This window comes from Phascolarctos cinereus, unplaced genomic scaffold (genome assembly GCF_003287225.1).
Source record: "Phascolarctos cinereus isolate Bilbo 61053 unplaced genomic scaffold, phaCin_HiC Scaffold_2;HRSCAF=192, whole genome shotgun sequence".
Lineage (NCBI taxonomy): Eukaryota > Metazoa > Chordata > Mammalia > Diprotodontia > Phascolarctidae > Phascolarctos > Phascolarctos cinereus.
The window spans coordinates 263,781,672-263,806,983 of NW_027555625.1; the positions used below are offsets into that span (position 1 = coordinate 263,781,672).

General features: G+C 46.1%; 1 protein-coding gene across 7 annotated transcripts in view; it reads right to left on the reverse strand.

Moving 5' to 3' along the window:
• Positions 1-5,150: 5,150 nt before the first annotated feature.
• Positions 5,151-25,312, reverse strand: part of NTNG2 (netrin G2) — a 100,610-nt gene continuing 80,448 nt past the window's right edge. For 3 of the 7 annotated variants that reach the window (XM_020973559.2, XM_078149978.1, XM_020973556.2), the window contains 5 exons: positions 20,813-20,887; positions 15,475-15,582; positions 12,782-12,949; positions 9,715-9,849; positions 5,151-6,191 (listed from right to left, as the gene is read on the reverse strand). In XM_020973559.2, the coding sequence (XP_020829218.1) occupies positions 5,965-6,191; positions 9,715-9,849; positions 12,782-12,949; positions 15,475-15,582; positions 20,813-20,887 (713 nt within the window). In that variant the 3' untranslated portion in view covers positions 5,151-5,964. The remainder of the gene's footprint in view (positions 6,192-9,714; positions 9,850-12,781; positions 12,950-15,474; positions 15,583-20,812; positions 20,888-25,312) is intronic. The other 4 variants (XM_020973561.2, XM_020973558.2, XM_078149979.1 and 1 more) reach the window with 3 other exon arrangements.

Below are 25,312 nucleotides of genomic sequence, written 5' to 3' on the forward strand. Positions count from 1 at the left end.
GAAAGTAATGGAGAAAATGCTAATAATGCAAAGTAAACTTAAAAGTATATGGAGCATACTTCTTCCCCCTGCCCCAGAGCTGGCTGTTGAACATCTACTAGCCCTCCCTTGCATGTGGTTAATTTTAACCCAAAGACATATCTAAGGAGCTGACTCTAACCCAGGTGAAAGCCCCTTTTCTTGAAGACTATTTTTCCAATATCAACCAATGACATCTTTCCCTGAATTTAGCCTTAAATTCCTGGACTCAGTTGTGAATAGCTTGGGAGAAAACAAGTCACGACCGTGAAGTTATAGGACTCCTTTGCAGAGGGGAGTGGCGGATCAGAAGGAGGCTCTAACCTGTCCCAACGGAGGCTGTTGCCAAAGAGGAATCACAGCAATGCTGTGAACAGCGGCAGCCTCATGGGGGTAAGTTTGGAATGCTCTGTGTGGAATGACTGGGAAAAGAAGCACTCATTTGTAGATGCAAGTTTTGGCGTCTTTTAATCCAGTTTCAGGTAGGTAGGAGGTGCAGTGGATAGAGCTCTGGGCCTGGAGTCTGGAAGATTCATCTGCATGAGTTCCAATCCAGCCTTGGACACTTACTAGCTGTGTGACCCTGGGCAAGTCACTTAACCCTGTTTGTCACAATTTCCTCATCTGTAAAATGAGCTGAAAGAAGGAAATGGCAAACCACTCTGGTATCTTTGCCAAGAAAATCCCAAATGGGGTCACAAAGGGTCAGACATGACCAAATAACAACAATAATCGTCTCATCGATCTATAATCCTCCTTTGCCCATCATCACTTCTTTAACTTTTGTCTACTTACAGGAGAGAAATCTGGGCTCAAAAGAAAACATCTGGGCAACACTGCCCCACCCCTCCCACCCAACTCACACTTCCTGCAGGGAGCCTCTCTTGATCTCCAACACCCCAAAACCATAGTTAGCGCCCCCTCTTGCTACAGATTGACCTGGCATTTTCCTTCTTTGAGTCCATACTGTAGCTGCTCCGTACAATGTAAGCTCCATGAAGGCAGGGTTCTGGTTTTTGTCTTTGCATCCCTAACCCCCCAGCACAGTGAGCCTCGCACATGTTTGGTTTTGTTTTTCTGTGGGGCTGAATTCATTGGGCTGGGAAATCTCCTCCAGGGTGGAAACTCTCTCTAGGGAAGCAGTTCAGCTACTTTTTCATCATGTATAGTCTGACGGCTGCCTGGACATTGGACTGTTAAGTGACTTGCTAATGGTTAGACAGGAAGAAGGTATTAGAGGCAGGGTTTGTACCCAACCTCCTAACTCCAAGGCAAGTCCTCTAATCACTGCCTGCTGTCTCCCACCTCCCACTTTCCTTTCTGTTAGAGGGCTGTGATTTCATTGATGCAGTGACATCCTAGGGAGAAAGCTCCCTCTAACCAGTGCAGATACAATCTAATCCAGGGGCCTCAAGGCTGCAGGTTCCCCACCCTTGATCTAGTCTTTGAGAGTTGCCTGGGGCCACTGAGAAATCAAGTGCCTTATCCAGGGTCACTCTGTCAATTTATTTCAGAGGAGAACTTGAACCCAGCCCTTCCTGCTACAGAGGCTGGAAGTGGCTCTTTATCAGTTATGCCAAATTGCTTCTTGTACATACAGCAGGTATTTAATAAATGCTTGTTGAGTTGAATGTCACCTCTCCCCTCCCCTCCTCCCCCAACCAGGAGAGTGCTGGAGCTGGCTTGAATTAGCTCTCTAGTGCTACTATTAAATTTTCAGTGTGAGCATTTTTACCTCAGGAAACCAAAAAATGCTACTCATCTGGGCTTGATTTATTGCTTTGTTGATTTTAAGAAAGTGTTGTTAATAATAAGGATTAATTTTTTTTTTAGGCAATTGGGGTTAAAGTGATTTACCCAGGGTCACACAGCTAGTAAGTGTCAAGTGTTTGGTCTGAGGCTAAATTGGAACTCGGGTCCTCCTGACTTCAGAGTTGGTGCTCTATCCACTGCACCACCTAACTGCCCCAGTAAGGATTACATTTAAAGGTGCCTTTGGTACATCTATCCTCCCCACCCTTCTGGAGCTGGTTGTTAATATTTACTAGCATACCACTGTCCCCAACCCGATTCTACCTGGCTACAGTCGGGACCCATGGGACATTTGACTAGTCAACACAGGGAGTTCTCTCCCCTGACCCAATGGGGAGCTGCTGTCCCTGCCTGTCCCTGCAGAGCCTCCTGTGCCTTCAAGCTGCCCCTTTAGCCAGGCCTTCTCTTGGATGCATAGATAGTGTTCTCTTTGCTCCCAGAAATGCTTCATCTGCAAGCAGGGCCAGCTGAAATCCACAGAGCCCAGAATATTAAAGGGATTAGTGTATTGAACCACTAGCAATTAATGTTAGAAAGCTGGAGTCAAGCATACAGCAGGCCACAAGCCCTGGACAGGTGACGGTGGTCAGGAGGGGAAAGTGAGGGAGGGAGGATATTGAGGAAAGAAAATGTGGTCTCATTAATTTGTTTCAAAGAACGGTTCCCCTCTAGGCCTCTTCCCCCGACTCCCTTACACAGGCCTAAGGCTTCCAGGAACAGAGAGGCACTATGTTTTGTGGGTGTCAGAATGATGGCCAAGGAGGGGCTAGGGAACGGAGGAGGAGAGGGAGACAAGTGCCCAGCATCACGGGGCTGAGGTGCCATTAGCTCCTGGTCTCTGCTGGAGGAGAGCGGGGAGTAACTGATGGCCATTCCCCACGCCCCTATAAATGTCTCATAAGAATAATCCATGGCCCCGGAGACCATAAATGCCAACACAGCAGGCTGGGTTATTTAGAGGGGTTGCAGGGTGACAGGGGTGGGGGAGCGGGCGGAAGGTGGAGGAAACAAGCAGAGGCCTATTAGGCTGAACATCGGGGAAACATTTTCCCCTGGCAGCGGGAGCCATTTGGATGAGGAATAAGCTTTCAGGGCCAGAGGGCAGCTTCACTTGCAATCTGAAAGTGAGCTAGGCTCCCCAGGGGGACATCCTGGGTGTAGGCTGACCTCCTAAGCCCTGTTCTCAAGGGCTGCCCCAGCGATCTCCAATGATTTTACCAGGATCGAGGCAGGGACCACAAGCCCTAAAGAACCATATATTCTAGGCCTGGTTCTAAGGAGGTAATTGTGGCTCCACCTATTACCAGGTATCACCTAGGGCTTCACCTACCCCATGCCTAAAATGGGCATATTCCCCCCTTTTACCTTACAGATTGAAGTGGTCAATAGTCAAAGATATGAGAGGGCTACGAGCTTTGTAGGAACAAGAAAGCCAAATTTAAAACAAACCACCCACCCAATCATTCAACTGCAGAGTTTTCTATAAGCCATGCTTTTAGGTTTAAGAACTATTATTGTAGGATTTAGATTTAGAAAAGAGAACTTAGAAGCCATTGAGTCAACCCCCTCATTGTATAGAAGAGGAAACTGATATATAGAGAAGTTAAGAGATTTCCCCAGGGTACCAGAGCTATTAGTATTTGAAGCAGGATTTGAACTCAGGTCTTTTCTCCTCTTTGTTGCTTATAGAATAGTCATACAATGCCAGAGCTACCAGAAACTTCAGAAATTATCTCATCCAACCTTTTATTTTACAGAGGAGGAAACTGAGGTTTCTCTTTCCTCACTTTGCTCCTAGAAGATGGCCAAGTCCTCCTCCCTTGAGTATCATAGGGTTTAGCCCTGGAGGGGACTTAAAGGGTTGCCTACTACTCCAGGGCACTTGTTTTATAGATGAGGATTATAGGGTCATAGATTTAGAGCTGAAAGGGACCTGAGAGGTCATTCTAGCCCAGCCTGCTGAGTGTATAGGTGAGGAAATGGAAGTGTTTTACTGTTTAGTCCCTTTCAGTTGTGTCTGACTCTGTGACCCCTTTTGAGGTTTTCCTGGCAAAGATACTGTAGTGCTTTGCTATTTTCTTCTCTGGCTCATTTTACAGATGAGAAAACTGAGGCAAACAGTCAGTAAGTGTCTGAAGCTGGATTTGAGCTCAGGTCTTCCCAGCTCTAGGCCCTGGACTCTATCCACTGAGCCCCTATTGAAGTCTAGAGAAGTTAAGTAAGTTAACCTAGGCCACAGAGATAATAAGTCGTAGAGCTAGGTCTTGAACCCAGATCCTCTAAGTCAAAAGCCAGAAGTCTTCACCCAGGGTTATGAGGCCTCAAAAACAGAGCAAGACAGTTTTAATAACCGGCCAGTAGAATGGTTTCAGCCTCCTACAGTGAACTTCCCCCTTAGCGTCTCCCCCAGTTTGGGGTCAATTCTGCACATGAAACAAGTCCGTGGGGACTCTGACTTAACAACCTGCTTTCCCCCACAGGGGCACTGGTTGGCACTGAGCCTGCTCCTAATGAGGCTGAGACAACACTGCCAGTTCAGAGGTCGGTCAGAGGGAGCAGACAAAGATGTGCTGAGATGACCTGCTCACCATCCAGCCTGCCTGCCTGCACCTGGCCCTTCCCGAGCTTCGGGGGCCTGTCCCAATGCAGATTGGCTTTGCCAGGCAAGACCTACAATTTAGGGGGACCTGCCCATTCTCCCCTCCTCCCCCAAGCCCCTGCCCCTATTCAATAAGCTTCAGTGGCTCCCTGTCACCTCCAGGACCAAATATAAATTGTTCTGTTGGCATGTAAAGCTCTTCACAACCTGGCCCCTTCCTCCTTTTCCAATCTCTTTAAATTTTATTCCCTTTCAAGTACTCTATGAATTAACTGCACAGGCCTCTCATTTCCATGCCTTAGTATGGGCCTGGAATGCCCTCTCTCCTTGCCCCCACTTTCTCGCTTCCCTGTCTTCTTCCAAAACTGAAGGCAGATCTGGCCTTCTGCAGGAGGCCTTCCCTCTATGATTATCTCCAATTTATTCTGGATATTTTTTTTTTTGTATATTGCCTCCCCAATTAGAACTCTTGTGAATTTTTCAAGAGCACGGACTGTCTTTGCTGTTGTTTGTATCAGCCAGGGCTTAGCACAGCGCCTGGCACAGTGTAAACACTCAATTAATGCTTGTTGACTGGGAAACTGTGCACAGGAAACTTCCCTGGCCTAAGGTCAGGAAACTGACATTCTTCTATTTCTTTATGTATCAAAATACAAAAGACATTAAAAAAAATAAAAGAGAACAGAACACCTGCACAGAAATAAAAACAGGGTGGAGAAACAGCAGTTAACAGGTCTTTTACTCTGTAGGATTATATGCCATCATACCAACACCCCGGGTGAATGGCTCTTCCCTTCCTGTCCCCTTGATATGTGGGACACAATACAAACAAAAATAATTCTCTACAAAACAATAATTCCCTACACTCTTCAGAGCCTTCCCCACCTCAATACAGTGAAGTTCTCCTCACCTCAACCCCAGGGCTGACCTTGGGGGCCTGGTGGTTTGCAAAAGGAAACCAAAGTGAGAATACAAAACATCATAAATTCAGCATCGAGATTTGTAGGCAACTGTAATTCCAGGTTGTCCACCCAGCTGTGTGATGAATTGGACAGGTGTTTGCCGCTGGTACTCAGTCCACCAGAAGGATTTGAGAGGGATGTGGTTGTTGCCTTGTCAGAACTTGGGGTGTGGAAAGGGAGAGTGGTCACTGTCCCTCCCTCCCCCACAAAACTAGAGGTAAAACCAAAATTGTAGGGTTGTTTGCTTTGGCAGGGGGAACTGGGTCCCAGGCCCTGAACAATGGCCTACGTTGGGAAGAGAGGATGGGTCAAGGGTCCATGGAAGGAGACAGAGCAGAGACTTTGCTGAGGAAGCCCGAGGAAGGGCCTGACCAGCACCCTTCTAGCAGGAAGGATTAATGTTCCTCGGCCAGGTCTCTGTGACTGCTCCTGGTATTCGGAAGGACGTGAGTGAGGATGGAATGGAGGTGAACAGTCCTGGTGGTGAGGCAGTCCCTGGGGGGTGAAGAGAGGGAGGGGGCACCTTTGCCCTGGTGCTCCCTCCTTGCCCCCAGCTTTGAGGATGAGGCGGTGTCAGTAACCTAGGCAGCCTGCCAACCACAGAAGCAACCCAGAGCCAAGGAGCACAGCGAGGTGGGGGCCAGCATGGGAAGCAGGGTCGCAGGCTTGGCCTTCGTCCCCCTGGCAGAGAGGCTGGTCACACAGCACGCCCTGGTAGCCACTGGGACAGAGGCAACGCTGGTTCTGGTAGCACGTCCCCCCATTTTGGCAGAGTAAGGATTCGTCGTCACAGACATTGGCTGGGGAAGGGGAAAGAGAGAGAGGTGCGTAATTAATAAGGCAGAGAACAAACCCTAAGCAGGTCAGATGGTTTGCCCAGCTGAATGAAGCCACCTGTCTCCACCAATGCCAACCCAGAGGCAGAAAAAAAGTCTTCCCTCTAAATTATTTTTCTTTCTTTCATCCTATTTTTTTTTAAATTTTTTTGGGCAATTGGGCTTAAGTGACTTGCCCAGGGTCACACAGCTAGTAAGCATCAAGTGTTTGGTCTGAGGCTGGATTTGAATTCAGGTCCTCCTGACTTCAGGGCCGGTGGTCTGTCCACTGCGCCACCTAGCTGCCCCTCTTCCATCCTATTGATAACTTTTGCATTTATGTAACAATAATTTCTGGACGTTTCCTGCTTCTCCCCACTACTCCCAGCCCTACTCCCACCCTCACCCAGATTGAACTTTCACACTTGTAACAAAGAAAAACAATGAAGTAAAAACTTGCTGCAGTGACCAGATCTGACAGTGTATACAGTAGCCTATTCCTGAAGTCCCACCCCTTTGCTGTGAGGAGAAAAGTAGGTTCTATTATTCCCTCCAACTCCAGTAAAGGAATTCTCTTGGCCATTTGCTGTCATGGGCTTGAATTGTAAGGATTTTCTTCCTCTAGTCAATCAGAATCCTTCTGGCTGTGTTCTCAACCTACTTCTGATTCTGTCCTCCGGAGACCTGAGCCATGGCTTGTGCTACCCTCCTTATAGCATTCTCCCTCTGTTTGCCCGATTTCATGTATAGTCCCCTCGCAGCCTTCTCTTCTCTAGGATAAATAACCCTGATGCCTTTCATCTTCCCTCAGGAGACCCAGCTTCTAGGGAGCCCACAGATTGCTCTGAGGTCAGCTGGTGCCAGATGAAGCAGGGTCACTGGGAAAAGATTTCAAAGGCAAGAACCCACCCACCTGAGAAATAATTAAAAGCTGGATTCAGAAGGAGCCAAACTTGGTCCTTGTTAGCATTCTCCACACTTCCAGAAGGAAGAACACTGAATGTGGAAACACTACAGAAAATCCAAAGCCTCCACTCATCAGAGTGCCTGATAGTTGATTGGCCTGATTTGCATAGCACCCTTCCCCATGCTCCCTGGCAGCCTGGTGCATGTACTTTTCCCTTGCCCAGAGGCAAGGGGGCAGCAGTGGGTAGGTCGCTATAGGGTGAGAGCCTTGGGGAAATAGAATGCACGTGCCCTTTCCCATTGGACATTGTCCCTAGAGCAGGGCTTCTTAAACCTTTTTTTATGTCACAGACCCCTTTGACTGGGTGAAGCTGATGGACCTCTTTTCAGGATGTGTTTAAATGCATAAAATAAAACATACAGGATTATAAAGGAAGCCAGAAGTTAGTGAAAAGAAAGATGTACTTTCTTTTCCCATTCAATTTTGGGAACCCTGAAATTTATTCACACATGGACCACAGGTTAAGAACCTTTGCACTAGAAAGACACTCCTCCCCAAATACTTCCATGTATTCAATCAGAAAGACACAAACACAGAGATACACACACATACACACACACTCTTTTGTTTTTCCCATCTCCATCTTTTCCCTGCTCCCATATCTCCATTCTATCTCTGTCCACCTTTCTATTCTCTGGCCTCATCTTCAATCCCCAACAGGATCCAGCTGGGGGTTAGCTAGACAAATGCCCTGCTCACTGCTCTGAGTCTTTCCTGAGGTGAGACCTTCCTGTCCACACAGCCTGTGTGGGCATCGCTGGTTTCTATTCTCCCTGCACTTGCTCTGTATAAGCATAGGCTCTCCCAGTCTGAAAATATCTAGATTGGACCACAGATTTATTGGGCAGTTAGGTGGCTCAGTGGATAGAGTACCAGGCCTGGAGTCAGGAAGACCTGAATTCAAATTTGGCCTCAGACACTTACTAGATGTGTGACCCTGGGCACTCAACCCTGTTTGCCTCAGTTTCTTCATCTGTGAAATGAGCTGGAGAAGGAAATGGCAAACCACTTTAGTATCTACCAAGAACACCCCAAATGAGTTCATGAAGAGTTGGCAACGACTGAAACAACTGAACAATACAACAACAATAGATTCAGAGGTGGAAAGGATCTTAAAAATAACTGGGTCCAACCCCCCCATTTTACAGATGAAGAAAATGATGCAAGGAGAGAGGCCCAGGGTACCAAAGCTAGGAGTGTCTGAATGGGATTTGAAGTAGATCTTCCTGACTCCCAATCTAGTGCCATGTGTACTAGACCATACTTCTCCCATGATGCTAAATACCTTTGTGTTCCTTACTCTCTCGACCCCACTCTGATGGTTCAAATCCCAGTCATTCTTCAAGGCCTAATCCAAGTCCTCTTCTATGACCTTCCCTGACTACTTGAGCCCACATTAACCTCTCCCTCCTCTGCATTCCCATCTCCTTTACAGTCTCTATCACGTAATCTGGCATCGGCTTCTATATTGTCTAGTATAGTTCCCTGATTGTTTTGCGAATTTGGGTGTGCTTTGCATTCTCACTCCGGCTGTGAGCTCCACTGGGATAGGGGGACTCTTGCTTATATACTATGCTCATTATAGTGCTTTCTAGCCCAGGGAACACATGGAAGGAATGTTTTATTACCTACTGGGTACAATTCAAATCTTTCAGCCTGGCATTCAAGGTTTTCCAAAATCTAGTGCAAACCTATGTCTCCAGGCTTAGCTTATATAACTGTCCTTTGAACATTCTCTGCTGTGGTCAAACTGAACAAATTCTCTGCTTTCTGATTCTACCCCATGCCCTCCAACCTCCATGCCTTTGCTTGGGTTATACCCTATGCCTGAAATATCCCTCCTGTTGAGTTCCTCCCCAGGCTATAAAGTTCAAATCAAATGTCCCCTCCCCCCATCCCCAACCCAACCCTTCCCCATAAGTTATCTCCTTTGACCTTACATAGTACTTTGTTAATTTTGTTGCTGTTCAGTTGTGTCCAACTCTTTGTCGACCTGATTTGGGTCAAAGATTTGGGAGTGGTTTGCCATTTTTCCTTCTCCAGCTCATTTTACAGATGAGGGAACTGAGACAAACATTGGTAAGTGACTTGCCTAGGGGCACACAGCCTATCTGAGGCCAGATTTGAACTCAGAAAGATGAATGAATCTTCCTGACTCTAGGCCCAGCACTCTCTCCACTGTGCCACCTAGCTGCCCTGACTTTGCTTATACCTTTCTAATGTACTTTCTATGTTTTATGTTGTATTGTAGTTAGCTGTGTCTGTGTAATTCCCTCTACCAGGATATTGGGGGAAGCAGGGAGGATGGAAAGGGTATCTTTTCTAAACTTTGTGAACCTCTGCACACGGTAGATGTGATTGATGAATATGTTATGGTCAATGTGAAAAAAAGACTTTTCGAACTGAATCCCAGAGAAGTAACACAGTCTCAGGCCCCCATTTTCACTTCATTCCCTGGCTCTCCTTCAGCATCTTCCGAGATACAAATTAGGAGAAAGGGAGCCCAGGCCTCCAGTGTAAACCCTGCCCCAACCAACTTACGGAAGCAGCCCTGGCGCCAGTAGTGACTGGGAAGGCAGTCATCACACTTGGGCCCCGCAGCCCCTTCTCGGCACTCACAGTGACCGGTCTCGTTGCACCGGTCATTGATGGATCCTATCTGGTTGCAGTTACATTCTGTGCAAATACAGGAAAGAAAAAACAAAACAAAAATAAAACTATGGTCAGTTTTACTGTTATACCTCTCCCCCCATCCATAACCTCCCCTCCTTGGTTCCCTCATCACCAGCTCCCTGCCCCTTATCTCCATTCACTGGAATAGGACCCCAGAAATGATGCAACCTTACCAACTATCTCTCCCTCCCTCTCCTGGTTGTTATTCAGTCACGTCCAACTCTTCATGATCCCACTTGGGGTCTTCTTGGCAGAGATACTGGAGTGGTTTGCCATTTCCTTCTCCAGCTCATTTTACAGATGAGGAAACGGAGGCAAACAGGATTAAGTGACTTGCCCAGGATCATACAGCTAATAAATATCTAAGATCAGATTTGAACTCATGAAGGAGTCTTCCTCACTCCAGACCTGGTACTCTATCCACTGTGCCACCTAGCTGCTTACCCCCTTCCCATTTTAGAAGCCAGGAACAAGAAGGAAGGGAAAGGAATACACATTTATTGAACACCTCCTATGTGCCTGGCACTGCGTCAAAATTGCTTTGCAATTTCATTTGATCCTTTCAGCAATCCCGTGAGGGAGGTGCTATCATGACCCCATTTTACAGTAGAGGAATAGAGGTCTTCCCCAGACGACACTTGGAAATTTGCCTGTGGGGTGCCCTGGGTCTATTATGTTATTTTAGGGAGGGAGAAGGGCACAAGGGTGCCAACTGTGCCCTCAGCTCCAGGGTGTGCTACATTGTGGCTGCACCTCTACAGGCTGGGGCCAGCCTATTTGCATAGGGCAACCCTCCCCACCCAAAGAACATTCAGTAGAGTGTATAGGGAAGTATAGTAGAATAAGAGCCAAGAATCTGGGTTCAAATCCTGTCTCTCTGACCTTGGTTAAGTCACTTCTCTCTCTCTGGGCCTCAGTTTCTTTATCTGCAAAACGAGGGATTGTACTAGATGATCTTTGAGTCCCTTCCTGCTCTAAGTCCTATAATCACCAAGCTCCTTTTGAGCACTAACATTCTCTGGGGCATTGTGGATGACCAATTACTGTCTAGTTCCTGGCCACAGATGCTGAATTGGTAATTTTGATTCTGAGACATTCATTCACTCAGTTGCAATCATTTTCTGCCTATAATTTTCCACTCACCTCTACCCCACCTTCCCACCTCACCCCCTGTCATTCCCACCCCACCTTCTCCTGCCTGTGTACTGTGTTCCCAATGTTTCTCCCAGCACTGGTGGAATCCCTACTTGTCTTTTTCTCATGATGTCAACCCAGATCCTATTACCTCTATCCTCACCCATTTACACATAGACACAGACACAGACACACACACACACACACACACACACATACACACACACTGCTCTGTGTTCTATAGGGAAAAGGAGGGGAGGGAGCCCACCATAATCCAACCAGAAGGTTCTGACTGTCCTGCTGTAACCGAACCCTGGCCCTAGGGTGGTGGCCATAGCACAATTTAGTTTTGATCACCTGAAAGCGGATGGAATTATCGCCTGTACCTTGGGATACAGAGCCTTAATACAGACTGACAGCTCCAGGCCTAGGGCCTGGGACAGGATGGCAAGAGGATTCTGACTCTCTCTCCTTGCAAACAGGCTGTGGGCACTAGAAGTGATGCCCCCAGAGGACAGGGTAGCCAGCCAAACAGGGCCCAAAGGGCCTAATTGAGAAAAGGTGTGTACATGCATACCTCTCCGTGTTTAGGGGGAGGGAGAGCAGCACCAGCAGTGCAGAGATCAGCCTTCTCCTTGGATAGAGGTTAAAAACAAAACAAAGGAAAAATGAAGGGCAGGGTTTGGGCAGCAGAAATTAGGCTCTACCCATGGCCAAGCTGTCCAGACATATTCCCATGATCATGGGCTCTTAAGATTTGGATTTGGCAGGGACCTCCCAAAGCATCTTCTCTAAAACCCTCTTTTAACAGCTCAGGAAACTGAGGTTCACAGAGAGGAAGTGACTTGCCCCAGGTCTCTTAGGTAGCAGAAACAGTGTGCAAACTCAGGTCCTCTGACGGCTGGCAGTTTTCAGGGACTCGGGCCCCCTAGAACAAGTCAGCTTTTAGCTGACTGTTTATTGGCCTTCTGGCATGACTCCTTCTAGCCAGGCAGCCTCTAACCTTTACTTCTAACCAAGGAATATCATATATTTTTCCTTTCTGGGCTTCCAGGCATAGAATCATTCATTGGTGTAGAAGGTTAGAGCTTGGAGGAGATTTAGAGATTATTCTATAAGGAAGAGAAGGCCAATGAAGGTATTTGAGAGGGGTGCTTTGGACATTATTGAATACAGCTCCCTCAATTTAGAGATGGAGAAATTGAGGCCAAAAAAATGGAAAGGACTGGCTCAAGGTCATATAGATGTTTAGGGACACCAGCAGAATTAAAACCCAGGCCTCTTGGCTCAAAGGCCAGAACTTGCTCTGCCCTGCCTTGCTGTTCAGCTCACCATGTTCCCTCCAAAGGGAAGCCCTTCTTGATCAATAAATCAGCCCACATGTATTTACTACATGCCTACTCAGTGCCAGACACTGTGCCAATGTAGTTGGTAGTGCTCGTTCTCTCTTTTCCAAATGATCATGTATCTACTTGTATGCCTACCATATCCCCTCTCTGCTTCTCTAGTAGAATGCAAAATCCTTAAAGGCAGGGTTGTTGCTGTTTTTTTTAATATTGGCTATGCATCCTCAATTTCTGGCACAGTGCTTAGCACACTGTAGGTACTTAATAAATGCTTGCTGGATTGGTTTGGCATTCTGTGTTACATGTAACTGGCATACCACTTGCTCGTTGCTGCAGATCCCTTCTCCCCCTTTTCCCTCTGGAATTCACACAGCCTTCAAGGCCTTCTTGGCTTGCCCATGGCTCTGGTTGGGATACGCTCAGTCTGGCCTTCGGCGCCAGGTGGGTCCACTCACCAATGCAGACGTTTTCATCGTCAAGCTCGGCAGAGCCATTGCGGTAGTAGCCCAGGCGGCAGTGCTGGCAGTGTTGGCCTCGGGTGTTGTGTTTACAGCTCACACAGGTCACCACATTCAAGAAGTCGATGTAGCTACAGCGGTTGGAATGACCATAACACTCACAGTCTGCCAAGGAGCGAGAAGATGAATCACACATGGGCATCGTAGATAGGTATGTCACAGCCGGGAGGGCCTTCAGCGGCCATCTGCCCCATCCCCTTTATTTTGTAGAGATAAAAAAATGGAGTCTGGGCCCAAAGAATTCGAGTCACTTGCCCAGGGTAATTTAGCAAGTTAGAAGCTCTCCACTGGAACAAGGATCTAGGTCCCTAAGTAAGAAGTCTCTAGCTCCATAGGTTTCTAGGTCTCTTGCTATACACCTTTGGTAGTCCAGGGGCAAAGGGCTCCAGGATACGGAATAATCATTCTCACTTGCTTCCAAAAATTAAGGGGAGCTCTTGGGGCTAATGGACAAATCCTCTTTGGGACTGACCAGTTTTGAGGTCATTTAACTCTGTTCTGAGAAAGAATGACTTCCAGAAAGCTTTCAGGTATAGCAAAGAGCAGTCTTTTGGCTAGCATCAAACACTGCACTCAATCTTTGAGAGAGACTCCTGGGTCTGGGGATTTGGCGGAGATGTTCACAGTCCCCTAGGATTTTTGGGGAGCAGCTAGGAAATAGCACTTAGAAAATGTGGCCTAAAGCACAGGGTTCAAAGAAGTGTCAATCCAAGGCTTCTAACACTGAGCTGGGCCCCTGACTTGCCAGTTCCCATGGTAGGGATGAGGGGATAGCAGAATCCAATGAAGGTGAGGAACTAGGTTTTGACCAGGTGGAACTGGTAGACCCTAGAAAGAAGTAAGCATGCAAGGAATAGATGGAATGGGTAGATATCTGCAAGGGTTGGGGTGGTGAATTGAAACCACATCAAACATGACAGAACAGACCAGGAGCTTTCTCTCACCCCCCCACCCCCCGCCATGCTGCATTGGAAACAGGAACTTGGAAGCATGAACTCCCCAGAAAGGATGGGAACAGAAGGAGGGAGGCATTAGCCATATTGGCTAGGATAGCCTTTCCCATCAGACTTGAATCCCTTACAGAACTGAGACAGCTCAATAAACTTTCAGCTCACCTGTCCCTGGATTAGTCTTTGTTCCAGCCTGAGGACAAATGTCTTTGTTTCATCTTCTTTGTACATCCAGTACTTAGCACAGTGTCTGGCACACAGTAAGCACTTAATAAAATTATTCTTGTTGGCTGCCTACTGCTTAAGGTAGAGTGGCCCATTCCCTCCCCTTTCCTACCCCTAGATCCTTTCCCTTGGGGTTCAGGGGAGTTAAAAGACAGTCTAAGATTAGACTAGATATGCTCAAAGAAGGAGGCAAATTCCATGATGTTCTAAGTGGAGGGTCCAGGGACTGGAAGATTTTGGTCATGTTTCTCTCCTGATGACATCATTAAGGTCAGAGATTTCGGGTGGAGAGGGCAAGGAGGTGAGGAGGAAGAGGTTGGAGCCCAGCATCCCTTCCCCTGTCTCAAGAAGGCAGGGTCTAACCAAATATCTTTTGGGGTTGACCCATCCCAAGGGAATCTTACTGTCCACTGAACACAAATTACAATATTTATATTACATAATTACAATGAAAAAGGCTTACAAGGTACTCTCCCCTAAACAGCTGTATGAGGTGTTTAGTATTAAGTATTACTGTCCCCTTCACATGTATAATTGGTATCATATTGTTTGCCTTCTCAATGGTTGGGGAGGGACTCAGGGGAGGGAGAATATTTGGAACTAAAAATTTTAAAAAACAAATGTTAAAATAAAATATAATTATATTAAACCCCCAAAATATATATACTATTTTACCCATTCTAAGGATGAGGAAACTGAGCTTCAAAGAAACTTGTCCACAGGAACGCAGTTTGTCAGAGCTGGGACTCAACCCCAGGTCTCCTGATGCCATATCCAGTGCCCTTTCTACCATATCATGCTCTGGTTCATGGCAAGGAAAGACCTACTATCTCAAAAACACAGATGTCTTTGAAAAAGCCTCTTCCATCTGAAGGAAGAGAAGATTCATTCTTAGTGTCTTGGGGAGTATGGGGTCTCTGAGGGAATAGTCCCTGAGCTCTACTCAAGGAGAGGCAAGGGGCTCTATCCTCTCCATTACCAGAGGGCTGCTTGGCAATGCTCTTTACCTCCAAGAGAGACCAAAAAGACATAACCTTGATCTCAGCTGATTCCTTCAGGCTGATTCTGTAGACACAGTCCATGCTAAGAGCCCCATAGTCACTACAGTGTGCCCAAGATGGTAGCAGGCCGATCCAGCCTCCTTCCCTGCCACCAAGCTCAGGGGTTCTCAAGCTCCTACTTTCCAAAGAAGCCCAAGAAAAAAAAATAGGTTTCTGGAAGGAAACCTTTTCCTGCTCCAAGCACAGTAGGCCTGAGCCTGGTCAACCTCAGGCTGGCTCTCTAGAGTTAGGAGGACCATAGAGAAAGAAGGAGTTTGACCATTCAAGTGGATATTCCCAGTCAGGCACTAGGAATGGCCTTTTGGAACTCTCCTCTTTTCCTCTTGGTGGCCTGTTAGGTCTGGCTTCCTAGCCTTGCCTTGATGCTCTCCTCTGGGACTCTTCTCTCTCTTACCTTTGAACACTTCAATGGGCACCACTTGAGGAGACTTAGGCTTGAGCTGGAAAAGTTTGGAGATCTTGGCAGGGGCAGCAACAATGGGGGCAGCAACAGTGGTGGTGGCTTGGAGAAACAAGAGACAAACTCTTTTATCACTTTTCCTAAGGTCTCTGGATATACAGGAAAGGATGCCATGAAAAAGACCACCGTTGGCCTTATCAAGACCTGGAAGAGTCCCATCCAGGCAGAGAGAGGTTAAATAATTGGCTGAAGATCACAAACAAAGCCAAAGAGAACCTTAGCTCTGCCTGATCTCCCTTCCAATCCATCCTACATAGACCTACCAGATTAATATTTCTAAAACACTGATTTTGTATGTGCCATTACCCCCAAACACTTTTCAGTGGCCCCCCATTTCCCACAGGATAAATTTCAAACTCCTAACTGCAATTCAATGCTTCTATATTCTTATCTGCTACTAGGCTCTAATCTTTCTGGTTTATTTATTCTCTTCTGAACAAACCAAATTTCTTCCCTACCTTGGACCTTCTCTCATACTCACCCAAGACCCAGGACTGGAATGCCTTCTACAACTATATGTTCTATCTTCACACATTTAAGGCTCAGTTCAAGGCATACTTTCTCTCCCACTTAAGGTGAATCCTCCCTCCTCTGCACTCCTAGGACACTCAATGGACAGGGTCCATTGAAAAATGCAGAATCATGGAATCTTAGATTTGGAAGGATTAATGATAACCTAGTCCAATCTTTTCATTTTAGCAGAGCAGAAAACTGAGGTCCTTTGAGAGGGAGAGACTTGCCCAAGGACCCACAACAAAGCAGTAGCTGGACCAGGATTTCTAGAACACTGGTCTTTCAAATCCTAATCCAGCGATTTTTATAGTATCCCATGCATTCTACACATATCCCCAGCTAGACTGTCAGTTCTTGGAGGACAGGGACCAGGTCTTATTTATCTATATAGTCTCCACAGTGCCTAACATACAGCCTGCATTTGATAAAGCATAGAACTAAAAGGGACCTTATTGGTCATTTGGTCTTATTCCTTTTTTTTTACAATGAAAATATTGAGGCCCAGAGAAGGAATATGACCTATTCAAAATTATACAACTGAGATTCCAAATCAGGTCCTCTGACTCCAAAATTATTTATAAGGATGATGAAAGGGGCTCTAGAACATCAGCTTCTGTTTCCTTTTCAGGTCCCAAATATCCCACCTCTTTAGAATTGGAGGAAAGGCCCAGATTAGACTATTGGCTCCCATAAAAAATCGTATTTTGACCCCCAGTGCCCTCCAAGGCAGAGCCAGTATTCACCTATCATTCCCCATCATGAGGATGTCCTTCACGTTGGCAGCCAGCTCGGGGAGCTGTTGACCAGCAGAGGGTGCTGAAAGCCTTGATTTATTCGCTGCAGCCCCTTAGAAACACAAAGAGACCTCATTCTCTCGCAGAACTGGGACTTGGGGCACAGAGGGTGGGTCTGGCGAGACTCCTGAGATCCAAGCCCACCACGACTTTTCAGTTTGGAAATGGCTCCTTTCTTAGGGCTAAGGATGCTCATCTTTCTGGGCAGTAGCAGGAATGGCAGGGAGGGAGCAGGGAATCAAGAGCTGAGAAAGTTAGCCTCTGGTTCTAGCACTGCCTCTGACTCCTTGCAGGTAAATAATTCCCTTCTTCGGGCATTAGTGTCCTCATCTGTAAAATGGTGGGTGATCGGTGAGGACAAAATGAGATAATGGATGTGAAAGTACTTTCAAAACTGTCAAGTATGATTTAAAATGTGAAGGAAGGGAATAGGAATTTACATCACACCTACTATGTGCCAGGCACTGTGTGCTTTACAAATAACTCATTTGATCCTCATAACAATCTATAAGGTAGCTGCTATTATGACCTCCGTTTTACAGTTGAGGAAACTGAGGCAAATAGAAGTTGAGTGACTTGCTTAGGGTCATACAGCTGGTGTCGGAGACCAAATATGAGCTCAGGTCTTCCTGACTCCAGGCCCAGTGCTTTCTCCATGGTGCCTTCTAGCTACCTTTAAGTCCAGGAAGAAGAGAGAGTGACAGTAGTGGTATGTAGTAGAAAGAGCAGTAGCTTTGAAGTCAGAGGATCTAGGTTCAAATTCTTCCTCTGTCAGTCTCTATGTGACCCTGGGCAAGTGACTTAACCTTCTTGGGCCTTTGTCTTCTCATCTATAAAACTATGGGGTTTGGACTAGATGACCTCTGTGCCTTCTAGCTCTGATTCTGGGATCTCCATTACTACTTGGCACAAAAAGACCAGAGATATGTTCAGTTTACCTGATCTTCCCCCATGAGAAAGTCAGAAGAATAAAATTTCCCACCTGTCTGCATGACTCTGTCTCTCCATCTGCCTCCTTCCCTCTTCTCTCTGCATATTCCCTATTGCTTCAGGAGATAGGGTCTTAGATGTAGAGCCAGAAGGTGCCACATTGGGAGGGTCTGGAAGACACTTCATGTGACATGCCTTGCCCAATGTCACACAAGAAGCAGGTAACAGTTCCAAGATCCATCCCAAATCTTCTGACTCCAAATCTAGGCATCCTTCACTCTAAATTCTAAACTGCTTGGCTCAGCATTCTAAGCCTTGGCATTATTTGGCATCATCATGTCTAAAATAACAACAACAATAATAATAATCCATGTTTCTCCAATGCTTTCCAGTCTACAAAGAGCTCCCTTCATAGTAAGTGTGGTAGGCAGCATACAAGCTTACTTATCCTTTTCTGTCCCCATCTTCTTTTCTGTCCCTGTCCCTTCTTCCCAGAATACTTACCTGTCTGTTCCCACTTGGTTGGTTTCTTTGTTGTTTTCTCCCCCTAACAGCAGCTCATTCTTGACCTTACTACTTCCTCTCAATGAGTTGCTTTCCCTATTCCTTATCTAAACCCTCCCCATCCTTCAAGGCCCAGCTTGTCTTATTGAGCTTCCTCCTCTGAAGCCCTAGAGCACTTAGTATTGATGCCATGGTCTAGCACTGACTCTTTGAACATGTCACTCCTCTGCTCTGAAGCTTTCCATGGCCCTCCCCTAACCCCATCTTTTCTTAACCAGAATCATAAAATCCAGGGTTAAAGATTTGCTCTTACCTATTTTTGTGTCTTTCACTTTCTGTGTGTTACCTGCTATGTGCCTGGCACAGAGAAGGCACGTAGCAGGTGACACATACTTATTAACTGACTTGTACACATATTTGCAAACATACACACATATGCACATGTATAAGAGTTACTTTCCCCCAATAAGATTGTGTGCCTTACTTAAAGGGCACAATGGAAAGGCATACATTGGCCACAACTCTTGTCCATATGTATATACAGAAAGGCAGCCACATCGCCCATCAGCTGAAAGCTAGGGCTAGCTAAGCATCAAGGCTGAGGTCAGGACAGCTGCTGGCTTCTCCCCAGTGATCTCCATCAGCAAGTATTCACTTCTCTGTAACCAGGTGAACATCATGGCCAGAGCAGGTAAGGGGAATAGGCTGGGAGGCACTGGGAGGATCCTTACGTGACCTCAGGTGTCTCCTGGGTAAAGGAAGCCAGATGTCATAAAATCTCAGAGTAAGCACCCATAGATTCTCAGCCTATTGACTTGCTGAATGGCCTCATCCCCAGAGCAGGACAGAGGTACTATGTAGGCTCACGGGATTTGAATCAGACTATTGCAGTGAGCGTTCAGCCAGACAAATTTCCTCTCCAAAGCAGGCTAGGTAAATCCCTCAGATGCCAGGTAGAGTTCACACAGTTTGGGTGGATGGGGTTAGTAGCACACTCTTCCCTGTCTTCCCCTGGAAAAATGCAGATCTTTCTAAGGGGCAATTTGATAATGAAGAAAGCCCTCATTGGCTCTGGAATCAGAGGACCTGGATTCAAATGTTACTTTGACACTACACGTCTGACCTCGAATAAGTCAATTTGACCTCCACAGGCTTCAGGGTCCTCATCTCTAAAGTCAGGGGGTTGGACTAGATGGTCTTGGAGGCCCCTCCAGATCCATGGTCCTTCACGTCTCAGAGCACAGGGGATTACATCCCTGGAGGAGTAACTCCTACCCTAGATTTTCTGAGTTACTCTTATAATTCCCTGCCTTTTTTCTTAGGGGAAAAGGGAGACACATCATGTGTAGTACTCCGAAAGAGACCAGCACTCATTAGAGCTCACTGAATGAATGAATGATCCAGAGCAGCTTACTCTACCCTCAGTGACATAAGATCACACATAATGCCTTCTCCTCTCCCCCACTCCCTGGGTGGTTCTATTCAATTTCTACTCAATGTTCATTAATAATCTTCAATGTTCTCCCCAGCTGGAGAGACTAGATCTCCTTCTACAACTTCTCATTTTAAACTCCATTCCTAACAGCACTAACAACTGACATTTCTGTAGCACTTTAAGTTTTATACAGCACTTTACATGCATGATATCATTTGGTCCTCACAACCATCCTATGAAGTAAGGGGGCTACTGATAGTAATATCTCCTTTGTAGAGATTTGGAAACTGAGGCAGAGAGAAGTCAAACAGCTGGTAAGTGTGTGGGGGGGCAGGATTTAAACCCAGCTCTTCCTGACTCCAAGTCCAATGCTCTATCCACTTCACCAAGCTACTGCTCTAGCTACAAAAAAAGACCCAAGACTGTAGGGAATGTTCTCCCCTTCTCTGATCACTAGGAGGAGAGCTCAAGTAGGCTAGCTCTAATAGGAGGCTGAACAAGTTCTTGTGGTACCCTGGCTGGCACTCACACCTGATGATCTGTGATGTTTCAGGAATACCCCTTAGGAAATAATAACAATAATAATTGACATGCAGCATGTAAAGCTTTGCAAAGTGCTTCATATGCATTAGGTCATCCGGTGGGAGAAGAAAGGGGCTTTAGAGGCCATTAGGAACCTGAGGTGGGGAAGAGGGAAGAAGAAGAAAAGAGGGGGAGAGGGAGAGAGGAGGGCAAGAAAGACAGAGACAGAGAGAAGAGAGACAGAAACAGAGACACAGAGACAAAGAGAGTGACAAGGACAGAGACAGATAGAGAGGGGAGGGGGAAGGAATGAGGAGGAGAGACAGAGAGAAAGAAGAGAGAGAGAACAGAGAGACAGAAAACCAGAGACAGAGGAGAAGAGACAGACAGAGGCAGGAAAAGAGAGAGATGGAGACGGAGAGAGACAGACAGACAGAGACAGAAAGAGCAAGAGAGAGCAGCAGTGACCTAGGAGACTCTCCTCCAGGTGCTTTCCCCAACAATTTCTTATTCCTGCAAGGCCCAGAAATAGTACCCAGGGGGATGCTGTAATCAGCAATAAATATATCCCTACCTTCTGTTTTGGTGTTAACCTTGGGCATAGTGGTGCCCATCTGCAGAGGGGCAGCTGTTGATGACCTGGTCCACTCTCATGTAGAAATAAGAGGAAAGTTCAGTTACAAGGTGAAATACGGAGTAGGGGGTCCCAGTTTCATACTCAATTGCTTCATGCTGGTGATATGGATATAACCTTGGGTGTTATATTTCACAGGGTCCTTTCCCAGAAACCTCCTTTAGTTGCCACCTCCCTAGCTGGGAAAGCTAGGTTGCCCACTTTTATCCTACCTCCCAGATACAGGAATACCCTGAGGAGGATATAAAAAATCATGATGTATCAAGAGTGGCTATGTCTACACTGGTTGACTAGACTGGATCCAAATCCACATGAATAGCAGCACCTACACTACTGTAACATTTGGCCACACATGTGGATTTGATGCTAGATGTGATGGGTACATGTCATCTTCACCCTCCTGTATGGGCCTTTTGCTCACTTTGAAGTCCAGATATATAGAACACTTGGAATGTGCAGTTCAATTCCGAAATCATCTAATCAATATACAACACAGTCTATCTACACTGCCAAATGTAGACCCAGCTGCTCATGGGGAAATATAGCACTAGAAGCAGCATCTCTGGCAAACATTTGCTAAAAAGCAAAATTATTCTCATACATATATCTGTTCTACATTAGACCTGACTCCTAAGTCACTATGGACGGATGTCCATCCCTTTGTCTCATACTTGAGTTTTCTCAGAAGAATGTTGTTGTTTAGTTGTGTCCAATCCTTCTTGACCCCATTTGGGTTTTTAAAATTTTTTGCAAAGATAATGTAGTGGTTTGCCATTTCCTTCTCCAGCTTATTTTACATATGAGGAACCTGAGGCAAATAAGGTTAAGTGACTTGCCCAGGGTCACACAGAAAGGGTCTGAGGCTGGATTTGAACTCAGGTCTTCCTGACTCCAGTCCTGGCACTCTATTCACTGAGCCACCTAGCTGCCCATAGCAAGTACTTACCAAATCATTACTCATTCATTCATTAGGAAGTGTTTCATCACATGTAGCCAAAACTCACTTCTCTACAGAGTCTAACCATTGCTTCTAGCCCAGCCTTCTGAGGCTAAGCAAGGAAAATATTCTTTTCCACATGACAGCCTTTCAACTACTTGAACATGGCTATCATGCCTCCTCTCGGTCTTCCCTTCTCTAGGATACACATCCCCACTTCCAGCCAATCCTCATAAAACACAATCTCAAGGCTCTTCATCATCCTGGATGTCCTCCAGTCAAACCCCAAAATACCACACTGTTCATTTTAGGGTCTAAAAATGATGGGAAGATGGAAGAAAGAGAGAGTGAGGGTGAAAGAAATCTCTCCTTTGCTCAATTTCAAAGGATAAACCCAGGGAGACAAAGTTGAAATTTGATTTTTCAGCTCCTTCGAGGGATTTATAAACAACAGCGGCTGGTGGAGTATGAAAAAAAAAAAGAATCGAATGTCTAAAAAGTACAGGGTACTTTTTAACTGTGAGCTGGGAGCCTTTGGATATCAAATTGATATTAATATGGTGTTCAATGAGGAGAGGAGATCGCCCTCCTCAAATTGGCAAGGGCTTAATTAGAGTCATAATAAAAACCAGCCCTGAAGGCATTTTGCTTTTTAGTCATGCACATACATCACCCTTCTTCCTCCTCCTGCTGAGCAGGAAAAACGAAGAGTGGTTTTTCAGAGTCCATCCTGACCAGCAGGCCTGTCTCTGCTTTTTCTGAGTCCCCGCCTGTGGACATCCTGACTGGCAGGAGGGAAAAGCAGATGTCCAGGTGTTCTGAGTTTTCATATTTGTGTTCATAGCACTTAGCACAGTTTTGTTCTTTTGTTTTTTGCACATAGTACACGCTTAACAAATACTTTATCTTTTGTTCATTTTGGGAGCCTCAGCCGGACTTGGGCCAAAGGGCTGGAATCGTGTATGTAGAGGTGCTCAGATGGCCCTAGGAATTTTCTGGCTTGGTATTCAGAGGGAGGAAAGAGCGCACACAGAAAACGATGTTCAGGCTTCCAGGTTTTTCTGGGAATGTTCTCAGGTGCTTCTGAAAAGCGTTTACTCAGGAAGCCTTAGGTAAATGCCAGGGCCATATGGATGATGTGATTGCGTCTCCCTTACTACTTCTCAAGGCGCTGGGATGCTGGGGGCTCTCCCAGGGAGGGGTGCCAGAAGCAGGGAAGGCCAAGAGCCCAGGTATTGGCAGGAACAATAGAGCTCACACAGCGGGTACTCTAGGATTGTTTGTGGATAATATGAACTGATGAGAACAGTGATGAGGACGGTGATAATAAAAACACTGAAGAGGAAGATGATTTTGTGTGGGCCCAGCCACCTCATCCTCCTGTACTTGGGTCACCTGAAGGCTAGCTTCAAGACTGCAGTTTTGTCCTTCTATTTGACCTGAGGCAAATCACTTCATTTCTCTTAGACTCAGTTTCTTCATTTTTAAAATGAGGAAGTCAGACTAGATGTGCTGTAAGGCTTCTCTTCATCTAAATTTATGATTCTGTCTATTATTGTCTCCTTCAGAAGGATAATTTGATTCTCCTGCTCTGGGCTGAAATTTTTACAATGTCCTCCACACTGTCCAACTGTTAGCCCCACCATCTGGAGGGCTTCCATTCGCTGGATGCACTAGGTTTTTCAAAATGTCCCTCTTTATTGAAGCTTCCTGATCATCCCCCCCAACCCCGAAGCCCCCTGGTCAATCCTTGCCTTTGCTTTCTCCCAGGAAAGTGTTCTTAACTTTTAGGGGGTGGTCATGGACCTCTTAGGCAGTCTGGTGAAGCCTATGGACCCCTTCTCAAAATAATGTTATTATATTCACAAAATAAAGTACACAGGATTACAAAAGAAATCAATCATATTGAAATACAGATGTAATTTTTCCTATCCAAATTCCCAGACCTCCAGAAATCTCTCCACGGACCTCAGGTAAAGAACCCACGCTCTCAGCACTTATTTATGGAGAGAATTCCCAATACGCCTGTTGCTAGTTGTATGGTCCTTCCTATATACTCTCTCAGCTCACATATATGTGTATGTGTGTGTGTGTGTGTGTATGTATATATGTCTATACACACATATATACATATATACATACACACATACATATATACATATATACATACATATGCATACATATATCTCATCTTCCCAACTAGACTGTAAATTCCCTGAAGGTAGAAAATGTGTCTCTGATTTTTTTTTCTTTCTCTCTTCTTTCCAAATCAAAGAATCCTTCTGCAAGATGTAGCAGAAACCAGAAACTAGAAACCTAGTCTAAGACTATACACAATATCTTGGGCTCTCAGACCCTCTAGAAAACTCCACTCACTACAATCAGTGAGGTCCCCAAGACCAAGAGGCTCCCTTGACATACCTGGACTTCCCTGAGTTCTTCCACTTGCCCTGGTAACAGGCTGCCCACTGGCAGTGACCCCTGAGTGCAGAGGCAGCAAGGCAGTAGGCAAAAGAACAAAAACCCATCAATCGTATTAAGCAAAGGACATCACCTCTTAGGGATGAGAAGAACTCTCCTATGGTCTTACCACCCCATCCCCTCCCCTACTTCAGCCTCCCAAGGCTCACAGAATAGTCCGGCTAAATGCAATAGGGAAACCCAACTTGGAGTGATTACTTTAGCTCTAACTCTTATTTCCAACCCCCAGGGATGGATGTATTCAACCCAAGCCATTGAGGAGGGTTTGCCTGCTAAGACTCTTTCAAGTAGAGGAGTCACTGGGATATGGAGTAGAAGTCTGCTTATGTGTCTTGGACGAAGGTTTCTTGGTTCTCGTTTCTCCCATCCCCCCAGGACTGCCCTGACCTCCCTCAGTACTGGGCTCTGCCCAGTAGGCTGAGAACTGGGGGCAACTCTGATAAAGTTCCAGAGGATTTTCCTGTCCTAGGGGCTACTCTTGTCCCACTTCCCTCTCACCCCAGTTCTATTTTCCTTTTCATGAGGATGCACTTAGCCTGTTTCCCCCAGGAAATTTAGAAACAAACAGTGGGCTTTCCCCTGCCTTTCCCCTCCAACAGATTCTGCATGCCTCTTGCTCCTCATCTACCTTGAGTATTAATAGCTGAAAAATTCACCTCCTAGGAAAAACAACAACGACAACAACAATAATACTCAGGCTTTAGTTATATCCAGTTCCCATGCTTGGGAGCCATGAGATCATAGTAAACTAGTTCTCCATCTAATCTTGTGTTTTAAGATGGCTATGGGTCTGAGGGTGCTGGAGATACTGCTGGGCTGGGATAGGAAGGGGAGAAAGCAAGCTAGGCTAGTCAAGTAGCAACCCAGCTCCCACCCAGTCGGTCTAAAAGGACAAGGGAAACTATAGAGATCCTCCCTTTCCCCATCAAGTCATCTTCATTCATTTGGTTCCACTGACATGATTTGGAGAAACCAACTGCTAGGCTTCTGGGGACCCAGCTCATGTCAACTTAACCAATAAG